This window comes from Muntiacus reevesi, chromosome 3 (genome assembly GCF_963930625.1).
Source record: "Muntiacus reevesi chromosome 3, mMunRee1.1, whole genome shotgun sequence".
Lineage (NCBI taxonomy): Eukaryota > Metazoa > Chordata > Mammalia > Artiodactyla > Cervidae > Muntiacus > Muntiacus reevesi.
Window position 1 is genome coordinate 255,271,742 of NC_089251.1, and position 22,127 is coordinate 255,293,868.

Genomic DNA, 22,127 nt, shown 5'->3' on the forward strand with positions numbered 1-22,127 from the left:
CCAAATCTCCCCAGGGGCAGAAATAGCTGCTTAATCATAAAGAAGAAGTTTTCTCCTTCTGGCACGAGCCATGTCATTCCTTAGAAAATAACATAACTTTTTCAATGTCACCAGGAGTCAAAATGACCCACTGCTTGCTTTCTATGTGCAGCCATCTTTGATGAACTTTATATACAATGCCAAGACATCATTTTCCTTAAAGACAGTGATTCATGCAAAACAGACAGGTCAGGTGACCTGGGGAGATATGGACCATACCTAACGGAAGTTCTTAAGTACTCACTTATAAACTTATTAATATTACTAGCTCTGTCATTTGTATTCTGCTGATTTTTCACGATTATTGTTTCTTGTATTACCAAATGTGTGGCTGAGACTCAAATAAAATTAATGACTAGTCAGCTTGAAACAATTGGTCAAATACACAGTTCTATAGGATCAATGATTATAAAAGTGTAACTCTAGGTATGGGAAGAAGCAACAAGATGAAACCATTTCCTGAACTATAACAGAATAGTATGAGAAGTGTTCCGGAAGTTTTTGGCCACTGTTAATGGTATATTGAGTGGGTTTATCAATGAAACACATGCCTGACATGGGAATGAGCATTCCGAGCACCATGGGACAAACTGGTCATGAAATGTCTCCTAAATCTTGGTCAAAATTAGGACCTAAAGGGAAGGGATTGTAAAATAAAGAATATTGCCCACCATCCAGTTCTACAAGAAGTCATTAGCCACTGCGGTTGCCGATTTATAACACACACTGAAAGGAATTCAGAGTGAAGAGTAGAATGAGGCACTTTGTGCTAGGGCAATGGACAGAACTGGCCCTTAGACAGTTAAATATTTTCAACAGAAATTTCTTATGAACCTGTCTTGTATCTTTCCATACTTAGAAAAGTGTAACTAAGATGTCTGTTCTTAGTGACTAGCAACAACTTTCTGTGGAACATGTACTTGATTACACGCATCCCTCTTGCCAAAATCACATATATACTGTCCTCCCCCTTTACCTCTTCAGAACAGTTCTCAGAACTCTCTGAGAGACTTTCCTCGATTATAATTTTCAGTTTGACTCAAATAAAATTTTCCATTTCTTTCTTATATTGGCTATTGAATAATTTTTTGTTGACAATATCCAGGCTTGCTTTTTCACATAACAATAGCTTCTTGCAGTTAGGTACATGTTCACCCAGCTAAAAACTATATTTCTCAGCCATCCTTGCAACTATGCATGTGTAAGTAAATTCCAAACAAAAAGATGTATGCAGAAGTGTTATACATCCTCCCTTTCCCTTTTTATGATGAAAGCTATTTTCTGTCCTTGAAAACTCTAACCCTAGCATTTTACCTTTGGATAGCAGATAACAACTCTAATCTGTTCATTTCTTTCTCTCTAGCTTGGCATCTAAGATCCAAGACTTGACCCTCTTTAAAACATGTATAATACTACATAGGATTATTTAATACATTTATCTGAGAGATTAATACATTCTGCCTGAAGTCTCAAAAATGTGTTGTGGCCAGTTGGTAACATCACGTCACAAGGTCTGGATTCTGTACAGAAAAGAGGTATGTTAATACACAGAGCCACTATTTCCAAAAGCATTTGCACAGACAGAGTGTGAAAGAGGCACCTGTAGGAAAAACTCCTCCATTAGGGCCATGGTCCATCGGTGGTGCAGCTTCCAGGATTTGGCTGGGTGACTGATGTCTGCTGCATGGAGAATCAGGGACATGGTTTTGGCTTTGTCAAGCCTGTCAAAACAAGGGCATCCTCAAATTATCAGAGCAAAATAACCAACTACAGTCTTTTCCAAGTCCAAGCCCACAGATCTTTAAAATGAAAACAAAATTATAACCTACCCTTCAGGTTGCTGCAAACTATTTCTTATATTTTTAATTTGCTGGAAGTGACCCGACATGTCTGTAGACAAGACCATTTCAATCACTAGGTTCCGAAGATCCCTGTGGAGTCATGAAAAGCAGAAAGGTTTGGCCTTTTTTCTTTGTTCTCAAGTGAAACATTTAATATGAAGAATTACATTTTATTTTTTCTAATGGTATGAGCAGAAAAGATGCTATAATTTTAAATATAAAAGAGCTTATGGAAGTTTGGCTTTAGGATGTCGCCAGGAGAGCAATCTGTGAATGATGCTGTGTAACATCTCCTTTTAAAGAACTGGATGCTTTCCCTCCCATATACACAACCCTTCCCCACTCATACTTTCTAAATATTACTTTTAGAAATAATTAATATCAGAAGGGATCCTAACCAATTCTAGAGAAAAACCACTCTAAAGGCAGAATTTACTATTAATAAAACTACCACCATTATTCAATATTTATTCAATCCAGACAGTGCTTTAAGTGCTTTTTATGTGAGGGGCACTATTATTTCCAACCCAAGAGGACTGAGTTGTTTGCCCAGTCACACAGTTGGTATATAGCAGAGATCAGACTCAACCGCAAGAGTAGTACTACCAAAGCTGACAGTTGGACCACTCCATTGTACCAAGTTTCCATCATAAGAACTCCAGGAAATCAAGACTATAAGTGACTGGGAATTCTCTGTTTAAGCTCTGGGGACCTTGATCCTACATATCATAGATAGAGCTATTGGTACTGTTGAAATTGTAACCAAGACACTGTAAATATGGTGACCATATCACAAAGCCTATGTATGAATAAATCATTCTCACACTAAGCAGGAGATGAGTAACCCTAGCAAAGCCTCGCATGTTCTACAATTCATTGCTTGCTCAGTACAGATAGGTAAAACAGTCACTTATGCCTGAAATAATATTTTATCTTTATTCTGTGGCCAGTAGAGTAAGCTAAATTACAAGTGTATGGCAAACTTGAATTATGATCATGTGTCAAAGATGTTTTACCTAAAGTTGGTATGACTGAATGATTTGTTTTAAAAACAATACATATTGGAGATTCTTGGTGAAAATTATGGGTGCTCAATTCGTCTGGGTTTTTAGATGGGAGCAATGAGAAAATAATACTGATTACTTATTGTTCATGATATTGGATAGCCTTCTTAGAATATACTTTTACCCAAATATTAAGGGAATGGAGGCTATCAAGGAAGTTAATACAATTATTCTCAATTACATTTTTTCTTCCAAACTATGAGATATCTATGTTACAATACCAACTGTACCAAAACATTCATGTTAAGTAGGAAAAATGAGAGAAGAGCTTTATGAAATCTGTAAGATTTAATAAATACATTGTAGTTTGCAGATGTAATGTGAAAAAAGAAACAACAGACCCCAAATGCATTATTTGTGCTAAACCCACATCAAACCAAGATTTAATACCTAATTTATAGTTTTAACCTCCCCCAGAAGTGAAAACTTAAACCAACCAATTATCTGGTCAGCACTAGGAAGGAAATCCGCCTGATAGACCCCTACTATCCCCCAAAGAAAGGTGATTTTGCCAGAAACAATCAGATCCTTGCTAGAATAACTTTCTTGTCTTGCCTCTTTCTACTTATAAAATTCTGCCATTTTGTACAGTTATTAGGAGCTCCTTTTTATCTACTAGATGGGATGTTGCCCAATTCATGAATTCTTGAATAGTCAATAAGATCTTTAAAATTTACTCAGTTGAATTCTGTTTTGTAACAGTAATCAGTTAGTGCTAGGTGTTAAAAATAATCAACTAATAATATATCAATAAACTGGTACACAAAGGAAACGTATTTTTTATAAACTTTTCTTGCCAAAATGTAAAAATCGCTGCATTCATGGTTACTAAAGTTACTTGAAGAAATAGATACGCAAACAGAAAACCTATGTCTTTAAAAGCTATACATATTTTAATTGGTGAAATAGTATTAAGGTTATACTAGCAAATACATTTTTATAGCTTTTGGAAACAGCGTTGGATTTATTAAATTCTACCATATCATAAATCATATATAAGTCAACTCATAAATCATGTGATATGCTGCAGGGAGGAAGCCAATTCTGACTCTGTGTTGGAACTGTCTCTTTGATTTGTTTTTCATTGCTTTTGTTATTATAATCATACAGAATGGTTTGCCTCAGAGAATCTTGCCCCTCTGCCTGACTGTTAAACTGAAGTGCCTTTGTTCACAACCCTGTCCACCCACGGGTGGCAGGAAGGAAGAAATTAACACATTCCCTGCCTGAGGTTTGCCATTCTAGGAGATGTTTGCAACATTAATAGCCATTTCACTTTGATTTCTCACCTCCCCTCACCTTTAATATATAAAAAGAACCTGGCATCCAGACACCAATAAGATGGCTATTTTGAGGTGCTAGCTTACTTAATCTTCTCTGTCTGTCTGCTCCCGGATTAAAGTCTCTTCCTTGCCTCAACATCTGTCTCTAGGATTCATTGGCCTATTGTGCAGCAAACAGAGAAAGCTTGGACCCGGTAACAATATTATGGTATTTGTTAAACAAATTTGGAAGCTTCCTGGCAGTCCAGTTGTTAGGACTTGGTACGCTTATTGCCAGGGCCACAGGTTCAATCCCTCGTGGGGGAACTATGATCCCATAAGCTGTGTGGCATGGCCAAAAAAAAAAATTTATAAAACCATTGTTAGGATGTTTTGTACAGTAAGCTACTTGTTACTGTACAAAAATATAAAATATTACAGGAGCAAACTATTAGAATAAATAATAAAGATGTTAAAGAAAAAACTGTAATAGAAAAATATCACACCAAAACAGCAACAGAATCAACTTAGAGAAGAAGAGGGTTAATTCAAAGGAATAACAAAAATTAATAATGTAAATATAACCTCTGGGAAGGATAATCACTGATGAAGCAATAAATTAATATTCTAGATGGAAAGAGTCAATCTCTGGGACCTTAGGAACCAACTCTGCACCTGATTCTACCCTTACCCTTCTATTTTCCACATACCCAACAGTGGTGCCTTTTATGATTAGATCCTGGCCTTCCTAGGTTGGTGACCCAACTGGGCTATGTTTCCTGTGGAATGAAATGTAAGACCTGAACTGGGTTCTCAAAACAAAATGCTTTTTTCCTCCCACGTTAGAGCTTTTTCTATGTCTGTAAAAGTGAGCCCATGTTTTTCCTGGCCTTGAAAATCCAGAAAGTTTGAATATTTGAAAAAATAACCATGGGAAATTAGGGCTTCTTTTAAATTCTAAATTAACCTAAGGCAGATCTTAATCCCAGGTTACTTCTTTGGACATTTCCTTTTAGCTTGATTTAAATTAAAAAGCAAACAAACCTTTGATGTTTGCATCTGAATTGGATTTTTTTCAGCACATTAACTGATTTAACCAGATCTTTGTTAAAGATAAAGACTTTTTAAAAATATAAGTAGGTCACAGTATACTAGGGATGTCAGTTCAGTTCAATCACTCAGTGGCCCGACTCTTTGCTACCCCATGGACTGCAGGATGCCAGGCCTCCCTGCCCATCACCAACTCCCGGAGTTTACTCAAACTCATGCCCATTGAGTCTGTGATGCCATCCAACCACCTCATCCTCTGTTGTCCCCTTCTCCTCCTGCCCTCAATCTTTCCCAGCATTGGGGTCTTTTCCAATGAGTCAGCTCTTCGAATCAGGTGGCCAAAGTACTGGTGTTTCAGCTTCAGCATCAGTCCTTCCAATGAATATTCAGGACTGGTTGGATCTCCTTGCAGTCCAAGGGACTCTCAAGAGTCTTCTCCAACACCACAGTTCAAAAAGCATCAATTCTTCTGCACTGAGCTTTCTTTATAGTCCAACTCTCACATCCATACATGACTACTGGAAAAACCATAGCCTTGACTAGATGGACCTCTGTTGGCAAAGTAGTGTCTCTGCTTTTTAATATGCTGTTTAGGTTGGTCATAACTTTTCTTCCGAAGAGCAAGCGTCTTCTAATTTCATGGCTGCAGTCACCATCTGCAGTGATTTTGGAGCCCCCCCCCAAAATTTGTTGGAGCCCAAAGAAAACCAAGGTGAAGGAACAGATCAAGATCATCATGGAGGATCTGGAATTAGTCCTGGGTGACCTAAAGGATGTAGCCAAGGAACTTAAGGAGCATGTTTACAGTCTATTGATCACAGTTTTGTGTGGAAAGGAGATACCCCACGTCCAAGGTCAGGAGTGGCGGCCGTGAAGAGATACCCCACGTCCAAGGTCAGGGGCGGCGGCTGTGCTTCGCTGGACCAGTCATGAGGAGATACCCCACATCCAAGGTCAGAGACACCCCAGTAAGACGGTAGGTGCTGCAGCAGCTGTGAGGAGATACCCCACATCCAAGGGCAAAGGAGAAGCCTCAGCAAGGCGGTAGGAAGGGGAATTCACATTTAGAATCAAACCCCATTCCCAACAGAGACGCTGAGAGGGCTCAAACAAACCTTGTGTGCACCAGGACCCAGGGACCCCACAGAGACTGAGGCAGAACTGGGCTTGAGCATCTCCTGCGGAGGTGTGGGTCAGCAGTGTTCTGCCACAGGGGCTGGGGCTCTGGGTGCAGCAGACCTGGGTGTGGCATAAGCCCTCTTGGAGGAGGTCACCATTAGCCCCACCATAGAGCTAGCTAGGGATGTACTTACACTAGAAAATCTCTATGTTTATCTGAAATTTACACTTAATTGTATGTCTTTTATTTTTATTTGATATATCTGGCAATCCTACAGTAAATGAAGGGGATAATGATGACTAGAGGATTAAGAGGAAAGGAGGAAATGTTATGCTGAGTGGGAGGGGTACATCTTGTTTTCTCCTGCATGGCAATAAGCAATACCTTTTCATGTAAATTTTTTTAACAATACAAATGGTTTGGAAAATATTTAAGATTACCCTCTGCATCTAGGTCATTTTAGCATATTTGTAGTTTTTTCCCCAAGTAGCGAATTTTTGTTTTTTAGAAAAGCTCATATCCATGTACAAAAAATTAATATATGAAGGAATCAGACACAAAAATTCTGAATTAATGTAAGGCCACATATTGGTACAATTGAGCAGAACTCCATTCCAAGGAGGGCTTTCCTGGTGACTCAGATGGTAAAGAATCAGCCTGCAATGCAGGAGATGCAAGAGACACGGGTTTCATCCCCAGATCAGGAAGATCCACTAAAGAAGCGAATGGCTACCCACTCTACAATTCTTGCCTGGAGAATTCCATGGACAGAGGAGCCTGGGGGCCTACAATTCATGTGATCATAAAGAGTTGGACATGACTGAGTGACTAAGCACTTTAGCACCATTTCAAGGAGTATGTAATTATGTATTTTAAGGTGTTATGTGGTCTTATGGATTGGTTATGATGCATACAGATGTTGAATTGGTCTTGAAATAGTTCAGCTCCATCTACGGGGCCTTGTTCCTGAATAGTCTTCCAGTACTAATCTTCCAATCAAGAGGAATTTGGTTTGTTTTGTGATTAAAGGATTGACTTTCATCTGTTTTCTTCACATTAAATCACATAACATTTTCCCTGAAATTAAATTTCCTCTATATTTCCTCTGAAACTCACCTCCAGTCATCTTTGGATAAATTTATCAGGACATTCATTTCTTCTTCTTGCATAAGTCGATAAGCTGCACTCACATGATGATTTTCAAGGACAGAGCGATCATTATACAAAATGGCAACATCTGACCTAGAAATAAAAACAAAATGCCTACTAGAGGATTTCTTCAGACCTCATGAGTATCTATTAAAAATACCCAAGTCATAAGGCATAATAATATCAGTAAAAATCCAATAATTGAACACCTAAATTTACAGAGGTACTTAGTTTCCTTTTTTTTTTTTTTTTTTTTTTTACTGTATAACAATTTTAAAAAACAGACTTTATCTTTTAGAGCAACTTTAGGTTTACAAGAAAATTGAGCAGAATGTACAGACATTTGCCATATACCCCTTGGTCTCACACATGCATAGCCTCCCCCATTATTAACATTCCCAACCACAGAGGTACATTTATTAGAACTAATGAACCTACATTAAACATCGTTATCAGAGACCATAGTTTACATTAAGGGTTTACTCTTAGTGGTGTAAATTTTATGGGATTAGACTAATGTACAATGACATGTATCTACCATTAATGTATTACACTGAGTACTTTCACTGCCCTAGAAATCCTTTGTGATCTGCCAATTCAGACTTCCCTTCCCATCCCCCTTAATACCTGGCAACCACTGGTCTTTTTATTGTCTTCACAGTTTTGCCTTTTCCAGAATATCATATGACTCTATGTAGTCTTTTCAGATTGGATTCTTGTAACTTTTAGTATGCATGTAAGCTACCTGCATATCTTTTCATGGCTTGATAGCTCAATTCTTCTGAACACTAAATAATATTACATTATTTAGGTGTAACACATTTTATTTATCCACTCACCTGCTAAATGGCATGTTAGTAGCTTTCAAGTTTTGGCAATTATGAACAAAGCTGCTATAAATACCCATGTGAAGGTTTTCATGTGTACATAAGTTTTCAGCTCTTTTGGATAAATACCAAGGAGAGTAATTATCAGCTCATATGGTGAGAATATATTTAGTTTCATAAGAAACTACCAAACTGTCTTCCAGTATGGTTGTACCATTTTGCATTCCCATCAGTAACGCCTGAGAGTTCCTGTTGATTCACATCTTCATTAGTTTTTAGTGTGTCAATGTTCTGGATTTTAGCCTTTCTAATAGATGTATAGTGATATCTCATTGTTTAATTTGCATATCCCTGATGACATATAATATGGGGGATCTTTTCATAAGCTAATTTGTCATCTGTGTATCTTTTCTGGTGAAGTGTCTGTAAGGAGCATTTTAAAATCAGGCTGTTTTCTTATTGCTGACTTTTAAGAGTTTTTTATATGTTTTGTACAATACTCTTTTATCATATGTACCTTTTGAAAACATTTTCTCCTACTCTTTGGCTAATCTTGTAACTCTCTTGCTATACCTAAGATCATCTACATTTTCTCCTTTGTTATTTTCTAGAAGTTTTAGAGTTTTTCATTTTACATTTAGGTCTATTATTCATCTTAAATTAATTTCTGTGAACAATATAAGGTTTGTGTCTGGATTCTTTTTTTTTTTAATGTGTCTGTCTAGTTGTCTGGCACCATTTGTTGAAGAGACTATCTTTGCTCCATTGTATTGCATTTGCTTCTTTGTTAAAGATCAAATTTAAAAGGAAATCTATTGGGGGGAGGTGATATATGCCATTAGCTAACTGCATATGTTATTCCACTTTTATAAGAGTTCTGGAAACAAAAGAGGAAGTAACTATTCTAGTGCCTAATAGGTCATTTCCTTTTAAATTTTATTACAATAATCATAGCTCAATATACAGAAAATTGAACTAGGAACATATATATGCTATCCTTTTAGAGAAAATTAAATATATTTTGTGCAAGTATCTTCAGAAATTTACTGAGATCATAGGTAAAACTGTGATTTGCAAATCACATATTTTGTATCATACAATCTCAGATTTAGCCATGGCAGTTTTGTCAAGTTTATTGTATAATATGGATCTAAGCATCACTATTTCTTCCTTTCAGCAACAAGTAAGGATGTGTTTTTTAATCAGATTTAATTACAGCAAAGTCTATGTGATTTTGTCTCATAAATCCAACAAGATGCTGAGAATACAGAATGGTTTTAATGTTTGAGATAATCTCTGACTGCTATGGAAAGAACAGAATTCTAAGCAATACTCAGTGTCCATGGTAACAAGTCGCTTAGCATTTGCTTTTCACAAAGAGGAAATTATCTCTATTTATTTACACTTTCAAAGATTTCTATGGCTTACAATGGTTGTGTTGAACTCAAATCTAGCCTTGCACCATGTTTTAAATTATTTTTCAGACATTTTGCATTATCTAGTAAATAGTTTTCCATATTAGAAAAGCAACTCTAAATCCAAGTAACAAAGAATAATAAAAAGTACAAATTATTAATATCAGTAACATAAGACCAATATATATTTGGACAAAATGTAAAGCCAATAGAGCTTCTAAAAGCACATCATGTTGATGCATCTGTGATCACTGCAATCTTTTTGTTCATAAAATGTTCAAGTTCTTATAGAATTAATCCATTAAATAATTGATCCTAATAGAAAACTTATAAGAAAATAAATAAAATACTAGACCTTTCCCTCACTTTTAATACAAAGCTTCTTAATATAAAATGGAGAAAAGTGTATTCTTCTTCATCTTCCTCCTCCCTCTCCTCTATCTCCTTCTCTTCCTCCTCCTTTTTCGCCATCTACTTTTCTTCTCTGCTGTCTAAATTATAACTTACGAATCTTCATCCAGTTGTAAATCAACGATAAAAGGAGAAAGCTAGGAATGATCATTTATACTGCTGCTGGAGGCCAGTCCATTGCCTTTACTTTTCAAAGTAGAAAGAGCAAGAAATATTTTTTAGGAAACAAATCACTTGCTCCCTTCTCTAACTCCCCAAACTGTGACCCTACTCAGGGCCCAGCTCAGTAATGAGCTGTATTTAAAATCCCACTTATGAATTTAGTGGATGTAGAAAAGTCTTTGCTAAGCAAAAATGATCAGCATAGTTTCCCTTTCTTTTGATGTTTAACACAAACGAAAACACAACATCTCCATATGCTATAAATGTTAGGTTAGTAACATTCTTGCTGCACAACCAGACTTCAAGGCCTTCCTGTTCACTTCATGCTCTTTTAATCTGGGAGACTCTAGGGGTAGACAGAATGTGTTCTCCAACATTTCATTGCCTGAATTCCAACTCTTCTGTTTCTGTCAAGGGGCCATAATTCTGAAGTCCACCCACTGAAGGCTATAAAAGACCATGACCGTTACATGTCTGTCTTTGGCCATGGGAGCAGAGTTACATTAAGTACACTGGGTTGAGAGCAAGTATCCCTCATCTCAGTGTCTCAGCCCTGCTACTGCCATCAGGCGACTATGTACATGTAGTTAGGTAATTTCCTCCTTCGAGATCTTTGCTGTCTCTTCTTAGACTGTGAGGATTAGACCAGAGGTTATAGAATGTGGATCTCGGTCACTGTAGAATCCCTTGAAGCTCTAAAATGCCAAGTATTTTAATGTTTCTATGCTCCCCACATTAAAAACAACAAATTCCTATAGCTAGGAAGTCAGTTTTAAAAATATTTCTGTTAAAAAACTGCACAAAAAAAGACCACACAAAAATCTGCACAAGAACATTTACATAAACTCTAAAATTTAGAGGAAACCAAGATACCCTTCAGGAGTTGCATAAGTGAACTCTGGGACATCCACACACAGGAATATTATTCAGTAATGAAAAGAAATGAGCTATCAATTCATGAAAAGACATAGAGGAACCTTAAATGCATATTGTTAAGTGTAGAAACCAGTTTGAAAAGGCTTTATACTGTATTATTTCAACTATATAACATTTTGGAGAGGGCAAAACTGGAGACCTTAACAAGATCAGGGATTGCAGTGGTTAAAGCAGGAAGGAGGGAAGCTGGAATGAAAAGATGAAGCACAGAGGACTTTTAGGGCAGTGAAACTATTATGGGTGATACTGTAATAGTAGATACTTGTCATTACACATTTGTAAAGCTCATAAAACATATAACACAAGCAGTAAACTGTAATGTAGGCTATGCATGCATGCTAAGTCGCTTCAGTCGTGTCTGACTCTGTGCGGCCCTATGGACAGCAGCCCATCAGGCTCCTCTGTCCACAAGATTCTCCAGGCAAGAATACTGAAGTGGGTTGCCATTTCCTTCTCCAAATGTAGGCTATAGATTTTAGCTAATAATAATGTATCAATATTGGTTCATCAATTGTAACAACTATACCACACCTGAGGTAGAATGTTAACAATAGGTGAAACTGTAGGAGTACATGGGAGCTCTGTACTTTCTGTTAAATTTTTATGTAAATCTAAATCTACTTTAGGAGTTAAAATAAACAACAAAAAATAACTAAGCTTAGTTTTCCCCTAACATGAAGAGAGCTCTACAGTAATTCCAGAGTGAAATCAGTCTCTTAACTTACATCTCCATCTTAAGCATCTCTGACCAGTGGAAGAGACAGAAATTCAGGATCCCATGTATACAAGTGAATCGAATCCTGATGGTCCTGGACCAAATTCTGCCTCTCAAGCAATGAGATCTTTTTGCAACCAGAAAGAGCTTAAAGCCCCTTTCTATTAAGGATTGAATGAGTTCCCCAAAATTTATAGGTTTATAATCCTAACCCCAGTACCTTAGAATGTGACTGCATTTGAAGCTAAGGCCTTCAAAGACATAGCTAATGTTAAAAGAGCTCATAAGGGTGGGGCCCTGATGCAATATACTGATGTCCTTGTAAGACGAGGAGAGACCCCAAGGTATGCTCAAGCAAGAAAAAAGGTCGCTGAGGACACAGCAAGAAGACAGCCATCTGGAAGCCTAGGGGAGAGGCTTCAGAAGAATCCAAACTTGCTTACACTTTGATTTTGCATGTTTAGTCTTTAGGACTTTGAGACAATGTCTGTTATTTAAACCACCCAAACTGTAGTATTGTGTGACAGCCTTAACCAACTAATGCTCCTCTACTCTGGTATTTTGATTCTAACTACCATTATCACCACAATTAAAAATCCAATTTTCTTATTGTTTTAAATTTAACATTTCTTATTAACCTGTAAATAAGATTTCTTTTATTTTTAGATTTTTTTTTTCAAAAATAAGTTTTCATGGCTTTCAAATACATAATGACACCAAACTGATGCCTTGACATGAAACTGACAAACTGACATCAAACAAATGATGCAAGATTTGTTCCAGGGAATCGATGTCTGACTTGTGTGATAGTTTAACGTAAGTTCTGGGCAGAGAAAAACTATCTTATGTGTTTTTATGTTCTTTAAATTGCTAAATATGCCACCAAAAAATACAAGATTCTTGATAAATAGGAACTGACTGAAGTGTTTGCAGCTTAAGGCATTTTGCTAAAATCTATTAAATTCATTTTTTTAGACATCATTAATATTTTGAAATCCTCTTAAAGAATAAGTAATACTCAGAAAAACAAATGTCAAATTTTAACTTAGAAAAGTTAATCCTTCCCCTTACCTTGTCTGAATATGAAAATTGTTTGTAGTCCCTGTATGTTCATAGTCATGAATGGCAGCGGCAAAGACCATTGCTAAAATTTCCAGTTCAGTCAGCCAGTGCTATTAAATTAAGGAAAGATTCCATCACATCAAAAAGTAGAATCAATGTCATCTTTCTACAGAACGCTTCATTGCACAGAGTATAAATCATTCTATAAAGTTCTTTTCATGAAGTTTAAATAATTTTCCCTGTTTCATCTCCATTAACTGTACATAGTGTATGCTTTACAAGGTTGATAATTGTTTAATGACTTGTAAGTTAAAAATCAAGACATTGTAATTTTCCTTTTTAATTGGAAAAAATGGTAATATTTTATCATTTAAAAGGTGAGCTCTAAATGAATTTTGAATTTACAGCCTTACCAATTTGGGTTCTAATGAAATCATTTAGAGTTTAGTAATTTTTAACATATAACTTATACAATATTAAATGTCTTTTAGCTCAACTTTTGTAGAAGAATTTACTATGAGAAAAGAGTTGAAAATGTTTACTTTGGTCATTAGAGAAACTGAACTTAAGTTTTATATTTAGAAATTTAGAAGAGTTTCCAAGAGGTTATTGCTTGCTCTTCTTAATACATCTATTTTATGACTATACAGTTAAACTTAATAGCAATGAAAGAGTAAATGTTTTCACGTAAAATCCAAAGCACTGCTTCAAATACATTGATATTTTGTTGTTATCAATTGGATGGTTTAACAAATTTTCTCTACTCTTATAAGTTCATTTATGTAATTCAATAGTTTGTTCACCACTCACATTTTGTGTAACACTTTAACTGCATGGTTCAATATGACAATCACATGTGACTATTTAAATTAAAAATAAGTAAAATTATGTTCTCTTTTTCAGTCACAGTAGCCACATGTCAATCATAGCAAGTGGCTATCTTATAGAACAGTGCAGACAAAAAACATCTCCATCACCACGGAAGTTCTATTGGAGAGTGCTGTAAGTGGGTAGTACCTGATGGCAGGAACGGAAGATCCAAAATGACACGAAACTTGCTCTTATATTTTTTACACAAAGTAGCAGAAAAATACAATGTAAAATACATGCATACTTGAAGAAAGCTCACAGAATAAAGGTGTAGATAGGACATCTATTTGGTGGCAGTGGATCTTGAATGAAGGATGGACAAATATTGGTAGTTAAATGCAACGTTGAGAACAGAGAGATTCTAAATAGAGTAAATATGGAATGGTACTGTAGAGGCCTATATGGAAATTGCACTGCTAATAATACAATTGTGTTGGAGAGTCAAGAGAAGGGAGACTGAAAAGAGAAGGTGGAATATGGGAAAGAATCAATAGATTACCTTGATTAGAACTGATGAATTAGGATTTTGAATAAAAGTCAAGGAGAAGACACTGTAAGTCTATGAATCAAACAGTGGAGGTGACACTGTTGAGTTTCATGGTTGCCAAAAGGCACAGTCTTATTCATCTTTGCTTCTTTCATATAACACATCATGGTATTTGGCACATAGTAGAAACTTAACATTTGTCTGTTGAATTGAATTTCACCAGTTTTAATTTTAGGAGGAAGTAATAGGGAATGGTGGAAAGAGACTGTGCAATCAGAGAATTCTGGTTTTAAACCAGGCAAATAAGTTATTTAATCTCTCAGGTACAGTTTCCATGAAAAGAGAATTAGTGATCATTCCCCTGTGGACTTTAAAAGAAATTTAAAGTTGATATATATGTGTGGCACCTGTCACAAGTCTTATCATATAGTAAATACAGAATAAATGGCATTTTACCAAACTTATTACCTTAAATGGGCTTCCCTTGTGGCTCAGCTGGTAAAGAATCTACTTGCAATGTGGAGACCTGTGTTCAGTCCCTGGGTTGGGAAGATCCTCTGGAGAAGGCAAAGGCTACCCACTCCAGTATTCTGACTAGAGAATTCCGTGGACTGTATAGACCATGGGGTCTCAAAAGAGTCGGACACAACTGACTGACTTTCATTTCCTTAAATACACTGTTTAAGGTATTGAATCTGGAAAATAATAGTGAGCTAACATATCTTTACTGATTGCAATTCAAAAATAAATGCCTCACAGTTGGATGACTTAAGCAGAAATGATATTCAGAACCAAGGAGAGTTGATATAATTAGCTGCACTGTGTTTATAGGTGCATTTAATTGTGAGTCATTAAAAGGAAATGACATATTAAAGGCTTATATTACAGGCTGAACTGGGACTGAGCCTCCAATGTCTCCATTGAAACTATGGAATTAAACATCATGAAATGAATAGCAATTTAAGTTGGACCAAATTTTGTAACCCCCAGAAATCCATTGTTTCATTAAAGAAAATTGTTAGAGAAAAAAATCACCCATTTTCTTAAATATTTCCTATTGGTTATATTTAAGATTTATAGACTTACCTGTGATTTTAAAAGCAACATTTTATATCTACTATGATAACAGAGACTATGAAGTTGCAATTGTAAAAAAATTAAATTAGGAAATCAGAGATAAATTTTAGTTATAGATTATATCAAAGTATTTTAAATTGTTATCTTCCTAGCTGTCAAAATTGATTATACATATGCTTCCTGTTTTTGGTCTTACTAATCTCTGCCTCCCATAAACAGTACTTCTTTCATGAATTCATCTTGTTTTTTGTCACACTACCATCTTAACAATTAAATTTAACATAACAAACTAGTTTGGGAAGAGAGAAACATTGAACTTTCATATTTAATTGAAAAATGCATCTATTTCATATTAGTGAAAGTAGAGCTTGGGGCTAATTTTTATCTTCTTAGTTGAAAATTTATTTTATACTGGTGACAAATGAGATTTCTAACTCAGAAAATGGTTGCTTAAATTTGAGGATTTTGTAAATGACTCATGAGGACAAATCACAAACATAACCTAAGTTGTTCTTATTCCTAATGGACAGAAAATAAGAGTTAAAATGAAGAGTCATGAGGAGTGTAGATATTGTGCTTCATCTAAACTGCATTTTGCCTAGAGAAGTGCTCAGGTAGACTTACTTGTAAGTCCTCAAATTACACCAGAGAAAGGTATTAACTGTCATTAACACCATGTACAGTGTTGATGGAAAGAAAAGAGAAGGAACTAACATTAATTGGACATTTTAGGCAGATGGCTTCATTAAATTTTTATAATCACCCTATTTACCATTTACAAGGTAAATGTTTTAAACCTCATTTGGCAGATAACACAGCCAAATCCTAAAGAAGTGAATCAATCTGCAGAAGGTCACATAGCTTTCAAGTGGCAGGGCAGGAATTCAAACTGTATCTGTCTGATTCCAAAATTTCTATTCTTTCAACAGATCACAGTGTTCCTTCTTTCTGTGGATGACAATAGCCTTCATTATTTAAGGGAGTAATATGTTAAATATATTCTTTTAAGGTTTCAAAAGCAGAATTTCTAGATAATTTAACTGGATACACTGATGGATTGGGAAGCTAACAAAGCTTTAAGACTTATGATGTAATTTTCATATCTGAATTATTTTGTGTGTGTGTGTGTGTGTGTACAATAGAGAATGTATATGTATGTGTGTGTGTATAAGGCTGGGAGAGTTTTAGGTTAGAAAGTCACACTAACCTGTTGGTTCCTGGTGTATCTAAAAAAGCATAATTAATAACCCCTTACAGTATAGGTAGTTTTGAACCTTTTTTCTCTATCCCTTTGAATAGACTGAGTTAGTCTGCTATAACTAACCCAATGTGGAAAGTGAGTATAATAGTATTAATACATAATATGTATAAATTAATATATAGTGTAATAAATTGATAATATGTCTTACTAATTGCTGTTATGTTTCAGTAACTAGGTTAGGTTTACACATATGATATCATTACCCCTCGCTGTCATACTACCAGGTGGTCGGGATTATTAAACCACATTTTAGTGACAAGGGAACAGAGTAGACAGCAGGGAAGCTAGGTAGTGGGGAAGTTAGGTTTGAAATCAACATCTGCTTGCCTTGAAAGCCCACACTGTGTCCACTCTTCCAAACACTGTTGTATTAGAAGTCATTTACAAGAAGAGAATTTCCATGTAGTTTGTAGAATAGAGACATAGTGGTAAATTTTTGTAGACTGGAGAAAAATTGAGTAGTTTCAAAGTATGAGGGGCTATTTCGGGGTGTAGTCAGTGGACCACAAGTTCCAAAGGAATAGTTTTCAAGTTACTTCTCTTCAACTCAGTATCAGAGAGAACACAATGCCAGGAGCCCTCAAATATAAGTGTTCTCTTGCCAAGGCCCTCAGATGGTTTCATATTCGAAGAGTCATTTGGAAGCGGGTTGGCAGTACGTGGTGAAGCATTTGATCTTTAGCAAATAGCTCAAGCTACCACACGCTCCCGTCACCTTGCACAGAGCAACAAGTCAATTAAGTGAGAAAAGGAGACAGAGGGAGACAGAGGGTCAGCTGTCTTATCAGCGCTGCACTGCCTGCTCCAGGCCTGAGAGCATTCCAATGACACTAACAAACTGAAGGACAGTGGCTTCATTATAATCCTTTTCAGGCAATGGTCCTGTAAACATTTCGCAGCTAACAGGCTGCACCAGTCGCCTGACAGTATTAGGCTGCTACTGGAGTGCTCCATAAACGTCATGCCGATAAGACCATTCTGAAACAGCAGGGCATTGGCTAAAACAGTAATGTAAGTGACCCTGTCTTCACCATATCAAATCTTTGAGTCTTCGGCTAAATGCATATTTCTATAAGGCTTTTTTTGTTTGTTTGTTTCAAAGAACCAATACATTCATATGTGCGAAAATTAATACTCAACTTCTACCACTTTTTTTTTAATCTAAAATACTTCTAAAAATACCTTGCAAAAAACCATCGAGCTGGTAGTATAACCTAGTTTTGACAAAATAGTCAATACACTGAAAATTCATTTTGCTTTTCCTCTCATCATCAATCATAAAATTTTGCAATCATTTAAATATATTTTCCTGATCCTAGACAATACTGACAGTCTCCAACTCAACTATTTTTGTAATGGCCAAGCTAAGGGGTAAGAATGGAGTCCACTGACACTTTTCTTGTTAAAGGATGAATTTAGAAATAAGTTTCTAAACCAAACGTGCTATAGTATAGTGAAGTTATATTTATCGGTTAGTATCTCAAAAAGTGACTATGTCATCTTTACTAACAATTTAAACTTTCTAGGAGTCATGCCAGGCTGGGCCAGATTTCCCATCTCCCAGAGAAGTTGGAATAGCTTGTTAGATTCTGGAACAAGCCTTCTTTGCAAGTCTGAGGGTAAACTCATATTGTGGGTTTGAATTTCTCTATTTGCCCGCTAATATAGCATCCCTCATCTGTTTAATGTCACCTTCAGCACAGAGATTCCAAAGCTGAACAAGGAGACTTTTATTTGGTTGCCTTTACATTGTAGTACTTAAGCAAAAAAATGTATTTTAGAACAACATCCTGGTTACCTACCACCCTGAAATGGCATATATCTTCTCCTCATACTTCATAATTAAAGTCGATATTTTTATACCAAAGCAGGCAGAGCTTTTCCATTCTATTTTGTTCTGAGGAAACGTAATTAGTTCAGTTTCCATTTCAAACTAACACTTTAATATTTCATTCTTCAGTTAACCTTTCAATGCCACAGGATTCAGAAAAGAAGAAACGCTAAACACGTAAAATGAAAACCACCTCACTATCAGATTCAAGACCAAGGCCTTAGAAAGGAAAAATCAAGCAGATCTAGCCAGGAAGATGTTACAGCATTTTTTCCCAGGGTAACAGCAAGTGCAGGTGTCAGGAGGCATTTTGTTTTTCACATTAATTGCCATGCATATAAAACCCAGGGAAAACAGAGTTCAAGGAACAGCTGTGACAATGAAGTCTGATTAAACCAATGGGAGCTCTAAAAGAATTTGTGTGTATGTGTGTATGCATATGCATGTATGCTGGGAAGAGAAACAGATATAAAGAAAGTCATATATACTACTTCTTAAAATTGTACAATATTTTAAAGCTATATCTTTGAATGTTTCTACCTGCTTCTTCCTTTTAAGTGTCAAATGAATTATGAGTAAACTTCAACCAAGGACCAAGTCCAACCATGACTACATTTGATTTGGCTCATTGGGCACATTTATGCCTTAGCTGAGTGATGTCTATATTTACAACTTAAAAAGAGAATACAAAGGCACAATTACATATAATTCAGCCTTCTAGAAGGTTACAAGAGAATCTTGCTACTGCATCAGCAAAGGTTTTTGGTTTTTGCCTCTCCCAAAGTAGGCCTTAACTCCAAAGCAGTTATATTACTTGCTGATCCTGTCAATATAATGCACATTTCTATTGAATTGGCAGTGATATTCCAAAAAATTTCTTCATTAAAAGCCCAGCTGAGCTCCCAGCTACTAGCCATTGTCAACTGCCAGCCGTAGGACTGAACCACTGTGGATACTGGCCCAGTGATGTCTTCAGATATCTGTGTCCACACTTGCTAGCTGGTCACAATCACATGAGAGACCCCAAGTGAGAACCTTCTGTTTGGGACCCTTCTAACCAACAACCCTTGAGAAATATGATAAATTATTGTTATAAGCCATTGAGGTTTAGAGTAGTTTGTTTTGAAGAAACAGATCATCGAAACACCGGGCAGGAGTGGAATCTGAGCCCAAAGCATTGATGTATCTGCAATATTTAGGAGGCAAAAAAAGATGGAGAAGTAAAATAGATCATTTTTTTACTCGTTGTGTGAGGCACCTTTCGACAAATCATAGCAAAGGGGTCTTATGTAGTAAATAATACACTGGATTCTTGGGGGAAAAATGCATATAACACAGGGGTATACAGTAAACTTGGAGAATCATGTACCTGTTATAAGTTTTCAAGATCTTCAGGTCTCCATACTGTGTCTGTAAGGGTTTTGCGTGTCACTAGGTAAGGAATACAGTCTCTGGGCAGAAATATGGAGGAGTACTAGTCATATAGCTCTGAATGCCAATGACATATACCAATAAACAGGACATGATGTCTGAAATCTAAACAGGTAGGCAAAGTATGTTATGGGGTTTGCTAGACCATTCTACTTATTTTACTTACATGTGTTTTATGGTATTGCTTCATGTAGGTCAACACATAAGAATTCAAAAATGTACTCAGATGTTGGGGATCTCAACAATGACTCATACCCTGGGATGAACCCCTCCCAGTTTGGAACCTTCAGAAGGAAGGTCTGCCCTTCCCTTTTTATCTCTTGGAAGTCATCCTATGCTCTGAGACATTACAGGAATTCCAGGCTGTCTCAGACTTCCCATCATCTACTTATTGTTGCCCCAATATTTGCACTGCTGAACCACTTATCCAGTCATCAACTGATCCATTCAGATGCAAAGAGGAAGAAGAAGAATTTGGGAAAATCCACATGAATAATTTACAAAAATATCTATTAGGATTTGATTGTAATTGGTGATACAAACATGTAGAAGAGAAAAAGCTAGTGAGGTCAGCCTGGTTAATGAAATGAGGGAAGAGCACTACAACTAACTTTTATTCCAAAGGCTTTTTTTCTAGGTCACTTTTCTGGGAGTTGATTCCTATGGGGAAAGTGAGTGAGTGAGTGTTAGTCGCTCAGTCATATTTGACCCTTTGCAACACCATAGACAGTAGATAGCTTGCCAGGATCCTCTGTCCATGGAATTCTCCAGGCAAGAATACTGGAGTGGGTTGTGATTCCCTTCTCCAGGGGAACTTCCCGACCCATAGATTGAATCCTGGTCTCCTGTGTTGCAGGTGGATTCTTTACCATCTATCTGAGCCACAGGAATTTACAAATGAAAAATGTCATATGGTCCAAATTTTGAAGAATTTGCAGTATATTTTCACTTGCTTCTGGAGATCTTTTTTCACTGAATTAAAATATTTTTTGAAAAATGTATATTATAGATAATTTGTTAACCCTAAAAAATCCAGAAGATAGTTACTTATAATACTTTTATGAGTAATAAAGAAACAATGAGAAGGGAATGGGATTAGATGTTGCAAACTAACAAACTTCAATCACAAAGACTTTCTTACCATGATACCTGTATGAAGCATTATGTAATGCACAGTTTGAGTGACATCAGCTGCATGAATCAAATTGTGGTATGGATTTTTGTACTTGCTGTAACCAACTTCTAGAGCTTCTGCAAAGGCAATTAGGCAAGAAACAGGAATCTGCAGAAAGTAATAATTATGATTATATTTTGACCAAAAGAGTGGCACTAAATTAACATGAGCATAAAGATGCTTGGGATGGGACACATTAGTGAGTCAGATGTGGGCAGTAGTTTCTTAAAGTTAAATGTGGATTGTTCCAAGAAAACAGTTCATTAATCTGTCAGTTTTCAATGCTGATGAGAATTATAACCCCCAAATGTTTAATTAAGATAGACGAAATAACAGTCTTAACCATATAGCAATCTTTAAATTTTTATATCTTCTAGAGTCAAATAAGAAGGCTAGTTTTTAAAGGCATAAAATTTTCCAATTACAACTGGTAAAATCTAGTTTTTCTACCAGTAATTCAAGGAGGTTAAAATAAATGACCTCCCAGTAACTTCTAATTCTAAAAAATATCATGACTCCATAGATACACACTGAGAAATCTGAATCAAATTTGTGGCTGAGATAGCTCGAAGTGAAGTTAATCAGAAGCCCTTTCATTTTAAGAAAAGCTGCCAGAAACGGTTCATTTTGCATTTTAGGAAACTCATATTTCTTTAAGAAACAGATTCCAATGTGTACACGAATGTTCCATGAGTAATTCAAGGTGACATTCATATCTTGTTGCAATGACACTATCATGGCTTTATGATACCACAGTGGAAATAAAGAAATGTCAGTGATTTGTGGAGAATAGCCATATCATGTGGTGAACTCATCCCCACAGTTCTGTGATCTGCCAACCCAAAAACATTTTTAGATGAATTGATTAATGAATCAATGTTTTGCATTTACACTCTCATACAGATAACGCATTCTAAGAGCATTTTACTTTTGTTCCACGTTT

At 36.1% G+C, this 22,127-nt stretch overlaps 1 protein-coding gene across 3 annotated transcripts in view; it reads right to left on the reverse strand.

The window, feature by feature from the left end:
* The window catches only part of PDE1A (phosphodiesterase 1A), a 285,493-nt gene that overhangs the window by 59,418 nt on the left and 203,948 nt on the right, over positions 1-22,127 (reverse strand). For all 3 annotated transcript variants that reach the window (XM_065931885.1, XM_065931884.1, XM_065931883.1), the window contains exons 6-10: positions 21,152-21,292; positions 13,063-13,163; positions 7,493-7,618; positions 1,869-1,970; positions 1,640-1,760 (exon numbers count right to left, since the gene is read on the reverse strand). In XM_065931885.1, coding sequence (XP_065787957.1) covers positions 1,640-1,760; positions 1,869-1,970; positions 7,493-7,618; positions 13,063-13,163; positions 21,152-21,292 — 591 coding nt within the window. The remainder of the gene's footprint in view (positions 1-1,639; positions 1,761-1,868; positions 1,971-7,492; positions 7,619-13,062; positions 13,164-21,151; positions 21,293-22,127) is intronic.